We start from the raw sequence: 15,419 nt of genomic DNA, 5'->3' as shown, positions 1-15,419 counted from the left end.
TTATTTACACTCTCTCTACACTTTATTTATGAAAGGATTGGTAAGATATGTCTGTGATACATTACTCAACGTTGCAAAAACACGTAGAAACCTTTGAAGCTCCGCTGAGCGCAAACACAAATATGCTGATCGGGTCAGTCGCACATGGTGCTCCTAAATATTTTTTTACAGTCGCACGTACTAATTTTTAGTCGCAAATGCGAGTGAAATGGTCGCACTGTAGAGCCCTGTGGCTGTAAACTAAATACTGCGTGTGGCATCCGGAAGTGCAGGCTGCAAAATTTATCGAAAAAAAAAAAAAAAACTATGTAGTGATAATTATCGTTATCGAATTATCGCCCAGCCCTACATTTACATATAGTTCACAAGAGAAAATAATATTTGAATTTATAAAAATTACCCCATTCAAAAGATTACATATGCTTAATTGTTAATACAGTGTTGTTACCTGAATGATCCACAGCTGTTTTTTGTTAAGTGATTGTTGTTCACAAGTCCCTTGTTTGTCTTGAACAGTTAAACTGCCTGCTGTTCTTCCAAAAATAATCCTTCAGGTCCCACATTTTTTTCCAGCATTTTTGTGTATTTGAATCCTATTCCAACAATGACTGTATGATTTTGAGGTCCATCTTTTCACACTGAGGACAACTGAGGGACTATTACCGGAGGTTCAAATGCTTACTGATGTTCCATATAGAAACATGATCTAAGGTGTGAAAACTTTTTGAATTTGAAGATCAGGGTAAATTTGACCTCTTTTTGTAAATTTTGTTTCCTGGGAAACATTTAAGTATGTTCCGTAGCTTCTGAAAGGCAGTACTAAATTAAAAAAAGAAAAATTATTTAGGCAAAATCAGAAATCTTCATTCTGTTCAAAAGTTTACACCCCTGGCTCTTAATGCATCGTGTTTCCTTCTGAAACATCAGTGAGCAGTGAACTTTATGTAATAGTTGCATATGAGTCTCTCAGTTGTCCTTGGTGTGGAAAGATTGATCTTGAAATCATAATCACTGTTGGAAAAGGTTCAAATGCATGCAAATGCTGAAAAACCAAAGTAATTGTTAGACCTGGAGAACAGTGGGCAGTTTAACTGTTCAGGAAAAAACTCATGAACAACAATCACTAAAAAACAACAGCTGTGGATCATTCAGTATTTCAGTGTAAAGTCTTTTATGTGAAATATCTTATTCAGGTCAGTACTAAATAAAAATAGCATGCATTTTGTATGATCTCTCTAACTATGGTAAAAGATTCTGCAATGTGCTTGTAAACTTTTGACTTAAATTGTATATACTAAAAAATACAAAGTTATTGTATTAAATTAGTTTCTATTAAAATTCTAATTTGTTTCAGAAGCATGACACATTGTTCTTTTTTAATGTTTCCAGAAGTGACACTCCTCCAGTACTTTTGCGGGAGGGAGGCACAGCTCCCATTCAGCCACCCAGCTCTCCATCTGGCTCATCCAACCAAACCCCACCACCTCTTGGAATTCAAGTTGGGGGCCAGGGTGCTGGCCACCATGCCCATCATCAGCCCTTCATGGGTGGGCGAGGAGGTTACAGTAGCTACCCTGACAATGGGTCCCGAATGGGCTCCCACCTGCAGCAAAGGGGTGGCAGTGGAGGGACACTGCATGGTTTTGGCCATCAAGAGGGTAGCCAACCGAGCCAAATCTGGGGGAATCCTCATCCCCATTATGACCGTAATGGCCGTTCCGATCACTCGGCCTTGGAGACCAACTCGCATCTCCAACACCACGGTCCTCCTGCTCACCCCCCTCATTTCTCTCTTCATCCTCATAAGCAAGAGAATGGCAGAGAGCGAGAAAAAGGGGGGGAGCCCAAAAAGAGTGACCCTTCACCTCCACTCCATCAGCTGTCCCTTTCCCCTTCCTGTTCATCCTCGTCATCTTCCTCAGCTAGAGAAGACGGTAGTGGAAAACAGTCCTTACATAATCAAATACCACCACCGATTGAGCATGATACCGGACATGGACATGGACATGCTCATGCTTCAGGAAGGAAACAGGAGAAGATGGGACATACGCAAAATCAGCCCCCACAGCATTCTGTGCAGCAGCACCACCCTAAAGCCAACCCTCGCAGTCGGGAGCACAAAACTGAGACACACTGGGGTCCAAGGCCCGGTAGTAGTAGCGCGAGTGGGGGCTCATCCCATAACAGAAAGGGTCCGGGCTCTGGAATGAGTGGAAATACTGAAGAACCTGCAAATCAGGGGTCTGAGAACAAATCCTTTACTCAGTCAGATGGCACCACAGCCAAGCGGGCAGGTCCTATTAAGAGACCAGTACTTAAAGAGATGAAAAGAGAGGGTGGTGAAGGAGGAGGAGAAAAGATCACTGGAGGCTCTGGTAAAGATAAAGAACAAGATACTAGCCAGAACGCAACCAAACAAGAACCGGCCTCGGGGGCTCAAGCCTCCTCAGCACTTAGTGGGAAAGATGATGCAGTCTCATCAAATAAACCCAGAACTGGCGGAAAGGAGCGAGGTAACACTGGGGGTACAAGTAAAGGATCCAAAAATGGAGAAAGTTCCATTCAGAATTCTGGCTCTTCAGCTCCACAGTCCAGGAGGGAAAGAGAGCATTCTGCTGAACGAGGGAGCACGACTTACCATGCATCTTCATCTAGAGGTAGCCGATCCAACCGTGGTGGCCGAGGGGAGTTCTACGGCCGAGGACGAGGCTACAGAGGCACTTACCCTGGCAGTGCAGGTGGTGGCAGCCGTGGAAAAGCAGGTGGCAGGAGCAGTAGGGACTATAGATCAGTTGCCAACAGTGGCTACCACCATCCACCTTCCAATCAAGAATACAAACGAGAGGTATCATCTGGCAGCGGTCGACATGGACACGGAGGCTCTCAGCCAAATCCGGGACGTGCTAGGAACCGAAGTGAGACTCGAAGCGAAGGCTCTGAATATGAAGAGGTGCCAAAGAGGAGGAGACAACGGGGATCTGAAACCGGGAGCGAGAGTGCTGGTAGCGAACTTGCTCACTCTGACAAGGAAGACCGCAGACCGAACACCAAGTCTGGCACCGTAGGAGAGAACTCTACAACAGGTCCTTCATCTTCTTCAGCTCCAATGCGGAACTCCCAGACAAGAGTGTTCACACCAAGGGGAGTGCCATCTAGACGTGGCAGAGGTGGTGGTGGTGGTCCTGGAGGAGGCCTCCATAGAAGCGGAGGCAGTGTGGGAGTGTCTGGTGGACATAGGTCTGGACCTGGCACTGCTTCTCATGGCTGGTCTGCAAAATCTGCAACTGTGCGAAAACAACAGACGTCCTCGCAGCCACCACCTTCTAAAGATTCAAGCCGTGGAGGTAATGGTGACAAGAAGAAACCTGCAGAGCAGAATCAGTCTCAGAGTCAAAGTGCAAATCCCTCCGCACCTAATCCCTCTGTGCCTACCGCTATCCAACAGGGGTCCGCTGAGAACGGAAGCACTGGAGCTCCGCTGTCCACAAGTAATGCTCCATCAAATTCCACTGGCACTCCTAACCAGACTCTTCCTCTGTCTGCTCCCGACGGACGAGGTTTCCCTAACAGAGGATTTGAGCGCCCCCCTCGTCGCAGACGCCATGGGAGATCCCAGCATCAGCAGGACAAACCTCCCAGGTTCCGCAGACTCAAGCAAGAGCGAGACAACGCAGCCCGTATAAACGGAAGCAGTGGAATTATCGAAGTCGTAGGTGGACAACAGCAGCAAGCTGCTTCACCATTGCAAGAAACCAATAGCACTCCCACCGCAACGGTTGCAAATGCAAACCACGGCGTGTCCGCAACTTCTAACAATAATAATAACAGCAGCAACCTTGGGGGTGGAAACCAAAATTTCAATAGCCACCACCACCATCACTACCAGGGCAACTCCCAGTCGCACCCTCAACACCATCACAACCATAACCCAGCCGGGGGTGCCAAATCTCCAGACGTCTCTAACCAGAACTCTGATCAAGCTAACGAGGAATGGGAAACCGCTTCCGAAAGCAGTGACTTCACCGAGTTTCGAGAACGAGAGGGTGGAGGAGGCGGTGGTGGTGGTAAACCCTATTCCTCCCACCACCATCATCATCACCACCACCATAACCATCCATCGGGAAGAGGTGGTGGAGGCAGCGGTGGTGGCGAGAGGGAGATGACCGCTAAAGAATTGGCCACCAGCAAGAGAAGCTTCTCCAGTCAGCGCCCTGGAATGGAGAGGCAGAACAGAAGGGTTAATGTCGGTGGTGGTGGTGGTGGTGGAGGTGGAGGTGGAGGAAGAGGCCCCAGGGGTCCACCCGGTGCTGGTGGTGGACCGGTGGGTGGAGCTGGCAATGGCGGGGGCAATCGTGGTGAGAGGCGTGGCAACTGGCCCTCTCCTAAGAACAGGAAGTGATGCTTTTTTTTTTTTTTTTGGAAATTTTTCAAATGCATCCCTCTATCATTGGCCACTCTTTTGTGTAAAACCTCTTCCCCCTTAACATGTTAACACTTTATCACATAAAATTACTTACCAAGACCATGAACACACAGCTCTTTCGGTTTGTAGCTTTTTGTCCCTTAATTGGAAATCCCACAAATCTCTTGAGATTTTACATACCACATCCCATTTTAATGGAAGTATTTCCTTTCACATTCTAACACATGGCCCGTTTATGTTCGCATATACAAGCACAAAATGACATCAACCTAAGAAAGATGTGCTTAGTTTGTGTATGCTGGGCACGTTAGGTGAAGAACTGTGGCTTGAAGTATATACGAAAGGCCAAGGTTGATATTATGTACTTGTGTAGTCGCATCACACGTTGGATTTTGGAAGTTGCTGTTTTAATGAGAACGAATGTATCATAGATTTGTTTCCCCCCTTTTTTGTGTTGTTAATTTTCCATTTCAACCCTTAAAGTTGAGGATATATTTTTTTCTCCTGCAAAGCAGGTCATTAAAACGCATTTTTAAATAAAAACCCTTTCATTTTTGGTTCAAACTCACATACTACTGTGCCCACCAAGTATCACACCAATGACTTTTTTTTTTTTTCCTTGAGTATCACTGTAATGCCCACTTTTCAGAACTATGTGGTGTATTTTTTCCTTATGTTAAGTTATAAGTCCTCTCTGCTCATTGCTTTGGGTTTTCAAATAGTTTCATTAGCTGTTTTGGCCTCCGCATGGAAATGTAGTCTAATAGTGCACATTATATGCGTTTATATTATTAGACGGTGATCCTAAGTGAAGGTTCTTTAAAAGTTCCTCTTCACAGATCACATCGTTTTAAGGTTGTTTCTGTTGTGAGCAAATCAATTGACTCTTAGCTTAAATGTCAGATCCTCATTAGATTTTTTTTTTTTGAGAACATCCGTTAAAGATTTTTTTTTTAAGTCTTGCACTTACGTTAAGCCAGTAAACTCCTAAACTGTCCTTTAGAATAATGTTCAATGTTTTCTTTTTCTTTCTCCTCCAAATGAATAGCTGTATATTGGGCATCTTATTCGACTAGGTGTCATACTGCAGTTCCAGGTTATTGAACATGACAAGTATTGCGCTACAGTGCTAGGGAGTGTAGAGAATCTTTCACCACCCTCTGCATTGTAAATTCCCATTTTTTATTAAATGAGACCTACACAAGCTCTTCCTCCAGTGTGTATTTCCAAAGTCCCCTTAAAACATGTCTCATGAACTTTGAGCGGCTGTCCTGCTCGCATCCTCGGACTGAGCTTCAATTCAATTACCAGTCATCTCATTGAGACACAAGTCAACGCCAAGGAGTCTGTGGCCCTTTTTGAGTAGTGTTACAAAACGAGACATTGGTTCAATGTGCAATATGCCTGACGTCAAACAAAACCTGCCCATCCAGGGAGCCTGAGCCCAGGTTAACAAGAAACCACACATGCTTGACGTCTAAAACGAAACGGATCAAAGCATTGTTCCCTCCTCATTTTGACCAGCATCTATATCCTAATGGTGTAAGTTGGGGTTTGTTTGTTTTCTGGGAATGCCTTGGTCTAATGAATAGCTTTGACATAATAAGTAGGGCTTTCAAATGAAATGTATGTGTGAGTAGGGCATTTAAAAAGTATGTGTGAATTTATATCTGATCTCTACATGTAACGTGTTCTTTTGAGGATGGGACGCTTTGTCGAAAGGGCGAACACGAGTCCCAATTGCCCACCTTTTTCTGACACTATTAGGATGTTTATTTTACCTAGGATATTTCATTATATACATTCAAGTGTGTGTATATGTTAATCCAGATGAAGTGCTGTGGAAAAAAAAAAGTTAAATCGCTATATATTTTTCTTTCCTACCTACTAAGGAAAAGAACTAAAATGGGTTCATTTTACTTTTCTTGCAGACGTTTTTTACCAAGCATGGTTTTGTCCTCTGATACAGCTTGGTCGGTTTATTCGTTGGAAGCTGTTCTCCCATCGGCTTCCAGTGCTGTTTATCATCCCTCTTAAACTGAAACCATTGATGTGGTCACATTATATGTACCAATATTGAGTAAAAATGAATAGAAATGTGTATTCCTTGAAATACTCAGAGATTGTATTATACTTCTAACTATACCAAGGTACCTGAAGTTGTTACTGCTGTCCTAGCATCTATGGCTTATTATCGGAACCTTGATATACACACATGTATGTATATTGGTATGCATCTGAGTTTGTCCGCCCCAACTTACATTCCCATACACAATTGTTGCCATTTTTAAGTTCAAGGGAGCAATGTACAAGCAGAGAAGTGTCTTATTATAATAAAAAAGTATACAGAGAAAAAGTTAAATAAAAATCTTTTGTTTTAATGGAAGATCTGTGGCTTGACTTCATTTCACCATCAAATGTGACCATGGACCACAAAAACAATCTTAAGTAGCAGGGGTATAATTGTAGCAATAGCCAAAAATACATTGTGTGTGTCAAAATCATTGATTTTTCTTTTATGCCAAAAATCATCAGAGTAAATATGTTCCATGAAGATATTTTGTAAGCTTGATACAATAAATATATCAAAACTTATTTTTTTGATTAGTAATATGCATTAAGAACTTCATTTGGACAACTTTAAAGGTGTTTTCTTTTTCTTTTTTGCACCCTCCGATTCCAGATTTTCAAATAGTTGTATTTCAACCAAATATTGTCCTATCCTAAAAAACCATACATAAATTAAAAGCTTATTTATTCAGCTTTCAGATGTAAATTTGAACCTTAGGACTGGTTTTGTGGCCTGAGGTCACAAATAAGTATTCAATTTTAGGCTTTTTTTCACGCAAACCTTCATGTTTTAGGTACATACATTTACACCTAAATTAAAGTTCACATTCTACAACAATTTCTGTAATAAACATTTCTAAAAACATACATCTTTAATGTTTGTGGTTGACCCACATAAGCATTCCTGGGGGAAAATACAGCCATGCATTATCCACCTTATTTCTGAACATGGAAGTAAACCATTTTTTGTGAATGCAAGATTTTTGGTTAATTAGCTGTTATCATAAAATCACCTGAAGAATAACAAGGTAAACACTGCAAACCAGTGTGTTTGTAATTTAGATAATACATTAAAATACTATGGTAAAACAAACCAGTTTGCAATATCAAGCAGTAAAACGAGCTGTTTATACAGCTAAAAGTAGCTAGAAGCGAATGACACCGGAAAACAGACCCATTAAATTCAGGGCCGTGCCCACTCTCATGAAAAAAAAAAAAGAGAACTAAAATAAAATTATTATTGCATATCTTGTGCAATATAATTCAATGACCTCAGTATTGAATTATATTATCATAATATTACATGAATACTTGGTTCTACTTTTCTAATCCAGAAAGACAGCGAAAGCACTACAAATGGGAATACCTCTAATTACAAAGACTAAAATTCCTACAAGATCCGCAGATGTGTGAAGGCGGAAGTGACCTGCCTTATGATCACGTGTGGTATGTAGAGCGGAAGCCTCCAATCAGCGTACAGTTGTATCGCTGCGGCTAACATCGACCCCGGGAGATCCTTGAGGTAACACGAATAAACGCTTTAATCGTTATAATGAACAATAATATCTATCAGTTTCGATTTGTGCGGGGATTAAGTTTATTTAAGTGAATCTGTTATTAATTTTAAGTATTAGAACTGTCTTCATCCCTCATATTTTAGAGAGACACGGCGAATTTGTTGCGGCCTTCGTTTGAGCGTAAGCTAACATTAGCAGCGGCATGCTAAACTCATCCTTTCGTTAGCCGAATACACGAGCTATAATGTCTAGTATATATTAACAAGGTACAAACGAGTATTTAAAACCTGCCAGTGTTTTAAAAAATTCTCATAGATGATCGCATTTGTCCGTATGTTATTCGTTGACTCGGTGATAAGGTAACCAGTCGGCTGTTAGCGTGCGTCAGGCCAGTCCAGTCAATTGTTTACGTGAAAACACTTAAACACGATACATTTTTTATAAACATGTACTTAACGTTACCTGAAACATATTACCGCAGCAATATGACTCTTAGTGTTTTTGTTCTGTGTTACCAGTAAAAACCGACTTGATTTGACCATTTGTCTCTGTTATTTAATTTTATTTTTAAGTTTCAGTCTAATGTTGCTCTCCTCTTTTCTAGTTTCCCAACATGAGTAGCTCAGAGGAAGTGTCGTGGATTTCTTGGTTTTGTGGTCTACGGGGAAACGAGTTCTTCTGTGAGGTTTGTATTCGTCTCATATTTTGTGCAAGGGACCAGGGAGTGTAAAAATGTCAGCTTAACCATTTAGAAATTAACTGAAGTGTTGAAATATCTATTGGACATGAGCACCATTCCACTGAGATGATAGCACAACTTGTGGGAATGTGTGTAAATGTTTGAAGAATTTATGCACTTTTACCACTAAAACTTTCATTTGTAACTGGGAAACGTGAAGTTATTTTTAAGTTTGAGGCACATATAGGTATTTGTTTCCTCAAAATAGAAAACCGTTTTGTTTAAGGTGCCATAGAATGGACAACTGTGTTTACCTTGGCATAGTTAAATAATAACAGTTGGACATGGACATGACATACCATGAGTCTCAAACACCACCATTTCCTCCTCCTTATATAATTCTGGTGTTTGCAAAAGACCACTGAAAAATACATAAATTCCAACATAACACCGACTATTACGCAATAGCCCCGGGATCGTTAATAAATACGCCTCCAACATTTGCATCGCCCAATCATCATTAACTTCAGTACATCAGTAAAAGAAGGCAAGCCAATGAAGGGATAGGCCTGTTACATTGCAGTACATAAACAGAGAGATGACTGCGCTGATAATGGCGAATGATTTACAGATCCTGAGCATCACTAACTTGTGCGGTAAGTACTTGTGTCGCTGCAGTGTAACGTTACACAGAGCACATGCGGTCACAATAGTGAGAGTAAAATGTTGCAGATTCAAAACGTCAGATTCAACAAACCGCATATTAAAAGCGGCTTGAGCTCCGTAATATATTTTCCTCCGTGTGTGAGCTATTGAGATGAGCAGCTCTGTGAAACAGCCAATCAGAGCAGAGCTCCTCATTAATATTCGCACACCTTCCAAATAAGGCAATAACAGAGCATTTCATTCTAGGGACAAATCCTAGGGTTGTAAATGGACCTGTAAAACCGTTTCTGGAGATTTTTTTTTTGCCCTTTCCTATGCCATAAACCTTCTATGTAGATGTCAGAGAACAATTTAAAATATTGTATCAATGCATTCTATGGCACCTTTAAAATCAAAGCAGGAGTCTTAATCAACCTGTGGTATTGTTATTGTTTTAGAGAACACTAGATAAATGTGCCGTTGTCTGCATTAATGTTGATAGATGTACATCTCTTTTTACTCCATGCAGGTAGATGAGGACTACATTCAGGACAAGTTTAATCTTACGGGACTCAATGAACAAGTTCCCCATTACAGACAAGCTCTTGACATGATCCTGGATCTGGAACCTGGTCAGTGATTGTGTGAATGAATATGCATGTGTTTTTTTTGTACATGTTTTATTTTTTAAATAATGTTCTCATCTGATTTAAAAAAAAATAAAATGCCACAATCTCGTGGTAGAAATGAGTCTTCTCTATGCTGGCGTAAGCAGGATTTCTCCAATAGTTTATTCCCCTTAAAACACTGTTTGTCTGTCTCCCATATGGAGTGCAATGGCCACATCTTAACATCCAGTCACAACTGATGCATGAAATTAGGTCCTGCTCTAATATTTTAAAAAATATATATATATATATATATCTTATACTGATGTACAGTCAAACCAAAATTTACTCTGACGCCTTCATTTCTCACAATATCACAGTTTATTCGCAGTAGTTTAGAAAATGACAAACTCAAGAGTTAAACTGTGTCAGTTCATCTTGAAAACATCAGATAGAAAAGATAGAATCTTTGATAGAAAGCTATGCATCAACACGGTCAGGTCAAAGTGTCAGATCAAATATTTGGTCCTATTTTTTAAATTCCATTTATTGGTAGTCTCCTGTATGAATAATTTTTTGGGTAAAATGTCAGTTTATTTTATTTTGCTATCCTCACTTACATAAATGAACTAATGTGTCTTTGCACCCACTAGTAAAAAAATATATAAATTATATCTGGTGTCTGAATAGTTTTTGATTAGACTGTCTCACAACATGGAGAAATTATTATTATTATTTTGCTACTTTTGTTTCATTGTGATTTGTACTTTAGACTGTGCATGCAACAAACAGACCCATTAAAATGTAGTTTTAGGCAAGACTTTTTTAAACTAAATCCATTAATCTCCTTTCCAGATAGCAGCTGAATTCACTCTCCTAATCTGTTTCATGCTTGGGGACAGACTTGTTAGATGCACATTTACCATAATTATCTGCCTAAAGCTAAATGTTTCCCAAAAATGTTGTAACTTGGTTTGTTTTTCATGATTTAAATGTGATTCAAATAAAGATTAACAGAAATTCATTTGAATTCAAGTGCAATTTCTAAAAAACATACTACAGTCTTCGTCCCGTGTTTGAGTCCCGGCTCGTGGACCTTTCCTGATCCCATCCCCCCTCTCTTACTACTATTTTACCTCCTCTCAACTTACTGTCCTATCCAAAATAAAACCATAAAAACGGCAAAAGAAAAAAAAAACATACTAGAGAAGATTTCACTGTTTAAAATCACTATGAAATCCAAATGGGAAGAAAAGGCAATGGCATTACCATTTTCATGCAGACCTTAAACATTGTGATTTTCTGGCTGTTTAATGGTGTTATTGTGTGTCAGATGAGGAGCTGGAGGACAACCCTAACCAGAGTGACCTGATTGAGCAGGCTGCTGAGATGCTGTATGGACTGATCCACGCACGCTATATTCTCACTAACCGTGGCATTGCCCAGATGGTATGTTTTCCCTGGGGCATCTAGGTGTTGACTGTTGTAATGTTGGGCCCTATGAAATCAGTTTCATTTTATTTTATTGGCAAATTCTGTTTAAATCTTTCTGGAGTCCATTTTTTTTTTTTGTTTAAAATTTTTCTAGACTATATTTTAATGATTAAATTAAAAAATATATATTTTAATCAAGAAGCATGTATAATTAATTGAGGTAATAAAATGTACACAATTCAATAGCAATCAGTTTTCTGTTTTCTCTATTATTTTTCTGGATTCCATTTTAATGGTTTCATTACATGTTAATCAAAAGCATCTATGATTAAATGATTTTATAAAGAATTTATTTATTTTTATTTTTCCCAGAAATATGCTTTACATTTTTCTGGTAAATAAGTTCTGGTAAATATTCATTAAAAATGTTTTAATAATAATTTTAGTAGTAGGAGTAGTGCTGTCATTACATTAAGTCAAATTTTTGTCACAGTTTCACAAAAAATGTATTTTGATGGGTTGCTGTAAAGACCATAGTTTTTTTGTATTTGTGATATGATAGTTTTTCCTAAAAAAAAAAAACGGTAAAATGCTTTCAGAGCAGTTCTAGTGTTTGTGTTCGTGTACTGGTATATTGAAGCAGCAGAAGCTGAGAACAGTGAGCGTCACACAAACTTCAATATGTGTTTAGTAAACACAAATGCACCATTCATTCAAGCAGAGACACTCAGAATTATTCATCCAGATTTCAACGAATTCTGTGACATTCTGCGTCATACGGTAAATTGCATTTTTATCACTGGATTCCGCATTTCCATCCGCATTGCGTAAATCATAGGGCCGTAATAATGTCATTAAAGAAATACTTCATACCTGTGATGTTGTGCTTGTTTTCTCTTGCAGCTGGAGAAGTACCAGCAGGGAGATTTTGGCTACTGTCCTCGTGTTTACTGTGAGAATCAGCCAATGCTGCCTATTGGTGAGTGTCCCATTTATTTTTCGTAAAGGTGAACTATTATGCCTCTTTTTATAAGATGTAAGATAAGTCTGGGATGTTCCCAGTGTGTATGTGAAGTTTTAGCTGAAAGTACCCCACAGATAACTTATTATCATTTTTTTTTTAATAGTTTAAATTCGCTCATACCCTAAAAGTGTCTAAAACACACCATTTTGTTTGTCCTTTTAAATGCAAATGAGCTAGTGCTCCCAGCTGCCTTTTCAGAAGAGGGGCTGAGCTTCAAGAGCCAGAAAAAAAAAACACAACTGCAGTCTCACTTACTGAAAATCTCAGTAGCGGTTAGCCTTGTATGTTCCCACAACAAGTCCCACTTGTGATTATGAGCTCCACAAATTTAAGCAGTCGGTTTCAGTCATTTTCAACTACCACATACATGGAGACGTAAATCTCTGACAAGCTACGCCATATCGCGCTCAATATCGCATTCCATATTAAGCTCGATATGGCGTAGCTTGTCAGAGATTTAAATCTCTGTGTATTAATTGCCGCTCCAGCGGAACCTGAGCGGAACGCACGTGATGGAGATTTACTACTAATCAAAGCACCGGCTTCATTGACTAAACGCGCCTCACAATATCGTTCACTATATTGTCCAGCCCTAGACCCTTGCTTTGTCTGGAGCTGACGTTCACGTGCACAGTGTTATTGATCCCTAATCAAATGGGGGATTTCAGATTTTATTTTCCTGGACATTTTCTTCGAAAGTGAAATTTAACCAGTGTCCTAAGCAGCTTGGAGAGACTATGGAGACTCCTATGTTCGTTGGTGCATCCCAAAACACTTGTAATGCCTCTTTGGTGCTAAAATTGTATATCTCTAGCAGCTAGAGCAAGAAAATTGTAATGGCGGACTGCTGCTTCTCACTCAGGGCTGTGTCTATGCTAATAGGGTAGAGACTGTACAGTGACATCCACATGGGGAGAAATCTGGAATTTCCTGTTTAAGAGTTTCATGATTATAAAAAATGAGTGTGAGGATTTTTACCATTATAGGCTGGTTTTCACACACTGCAGCTGTTTCAATTAGATTTTTGCATAATAGGTCCTATTTATGTAAGATAAGATAAATGTCTGTAATGAATGGTGTTCTGTGTTTCTCTCCAGGGCTCTCTGACATTCCTGGCGAGGCCATGGTGAAACTCTACTGCCCTAAGTGTATGGATGTGTACACGCCCAAGTCGTCCAGGCACCATCACACCGATGGAGCCTATTTTGGCACTGGCTTCCCCCACATGCTCTTCATGGTGCATCCCGAATACCGGCCAAAGAGGCCTGCCAACCAGTTTGTGCCCAGGTTTGTCCTTCCTTTATACGGTGGCCACCTGCTGCTCTGTGTAAATGGATTTTCTCACATTTCTAAAATCACTCTTATTCTCTTCTTCCAGGCTCTATGGTTTCAAGATTCACCCAATGGCTTACCAGCTACAGCTGCAGGCAGCCTCCAGCTTCAAGAGTCCCGTCAAAGCGATCCGCTAAGAACCTGAGCGGGGCGAGATGGGGGTGGGATGGGGTGGGTTGGGTTGTGTGTCCGTCGGCATGGCCTCACTCTTCTCCAACAGTTTTAGATTCGACCGAGATTTAAATACGGAGAGAGCGAGACTATTAAAACACTGGGGAGAAACGAAAACCTTACCTCTGAAACAGTGTACAGAAAATGGGGCGTTCCTTGTGAAAACGATTTCAGTTCTTAACCTCCACATAGAAAATAAAGTTATAATTAAAGATAGATACCTGTAGGATGGCTCTGCTCACTCTCTGGTCCTGTTTGTTTTAGTTTGCGTGCGAAAGCATGGTGTGATGGGTTGATTGATCGTTAAAACCGCAGTTATATTGTCGTTCAGTCCCCTTCTCCGTGCAACCTGATATTTGGCTTACTTTGAAATGGCTGTTGCATGAGAAAGACAGTATATTTTGGGTTTGTTTTAAGCTCAGAGCTGGGGTCGTCTGACTGTTCTTTGTTGACAGACTGCAAGCTTTCAGTGCATGTATTAGAAAAGACCAGAAATGGGAAGACACAAATGCAATCAGGAACCTGTCTCTGTCTTAATTAGACAAGTGTTTTGTTTTAATCATCAGTCCTGCAGTACTCGTCAGAACAAGGCCAACATTTTCAGTTTTTCTGGTGTCAAGAGGTTTTACTAGATTTACCACAGAACCACAATTAGGATGTTTTTTATGTTTGGTATGCGCCCAGGTTTTTCTTCTCGTTTAAAGTATTTCTTCTGTTAGAGAGGCGGAAGAGTAGAATATATAAATCAGTTTGAATGCTTTGGAAGGTTTTTTTTTTTTTTTTTGATCCTGTTGAACTTTTTTTTTTTTCCTTTACAGCTGTTGAGGAACCAGGGTTCAGAATTCACAATAAATGTCTTTTCCTAAATTGTGTGAGAGTCCTTCATGTCTCCTTTTTTTTTTCTCCCAAACAGTATCATGGCTCCTTTCCATATTAGGATGCTTTATCAGGGTTCATACAGACACTGTAAAATGAAATTGCAGGACATTACTGTCTTAATGAATCGAATGATTCGCGATCTGTGCTCTTTAAGTTTCAAACTGAATTAAATGATTTGCGAACCCACACAAAGTCCCGATCTGGATCAAATGATTCCCAAACCCTCACCGAACACCCGATCTGAATCGATTAATTTACGTTCCTAAGTTCTGAACTGAATCAAATGGCTCACAATACGCATGTTTTGGAATTCCGTACTGAATCAAGTGATTCGAAATCCACACTGTGAAGTACGGAACTGAATCAAGTGATTTGCGAACTGAAGTCCAGATTTGAATCAAATGATCCACGCTCCAAAGTTCCTATCTAAATCAAATGATTCACAAAACCAGCACCAAACGCTGAATCTGAATCTATTAATTTGCGCTCCAAAGTTCTGAATTTAAACAAATGGTAGGTGCATTTTGAAATTCCCAATCTGAATCAAATGTTTCACACTCCAGAGTTCTAAACTGAATCAAGTGATTTGTGAACCTGCACCGAAGTTCCAAAATGAAGCAAATGATTAACAAAGTTG

At 40.1% G+C, this 15,419-nt stretch overlaps 2 protein-coding genes across 3 annotated transcripts in view; both read left to right on the top strand.

The window, feature by feature from the left end:
- LOC141289175 (protein PRRC2A-like) overlaps positions 1 to 6,809 on the top strand; it is a 37,775-nt gene extending 30,966 nt beyond the window's left edge. For both annotated transcript variants that reach the window (XM_073821281.1, XM_073821280.1), the window contains exon 16: positions 1,390 to 6,809. In XM_073821281.1, coding sequence (XP_073677382.1) covers positions 1,390 to 4,399 — 3,010 coding nt within the window. In that variant the 3' untranslated portion in view covers positions 4,400 to 6,809. The remainder of the gene's footprint in view (positions 1 to 1,389) is intronic.
- Positions 6,810 to 7,942: 1,133 nt separating this feature from the next.
- On the top strand, positions 7,943 to 14,770 carry LOC141289843 (casein kinase II subunit beta). The gene is made up of 7 exons (XM_073822036.1): positions 7,943 to 8,015; positions 8,615 to 8,695; positions 9,864 to 9,966; positions 11,276 to 11,391; positions 12,280 to 12,355; positions 13,498 to 13,687; positions 13,779 to 14,770. The coding sequence occupies exons 2-7, from the start codon at positions 8,624 to 8,626 to the stop codon at positions 13,867 to 13,869; spliced, it is 648 nt and encodes a 215-aa protein (XP_073678137.1). The 5' UTR covers positions 7,943 to 8,015; positions 8,615 to 8,623; the 3' UTR covers positions 13,870 to 14,770.
- The last annotated feature ends 649 nt before the right edge of the window (positions 14,771 to 15,419 follow it).

This window comes from Garra rufa, chromosome 17, assembly GCF_049309525.1.
Source record: "Garra rufa chromosome 17, GarRuf1.0, whole genome shotgun sequence".
NCBI lineage: Eukaryota > Metazoa > Chordata > Actinopteri > Cypriniformes > Cyprinidae > Garra > Garra rufa.
The sequence above is the reverse complement of the archived record's forward strand: the minus strand, read 5'-3'. Positions and strand labels throughout refer to the sequence as shown.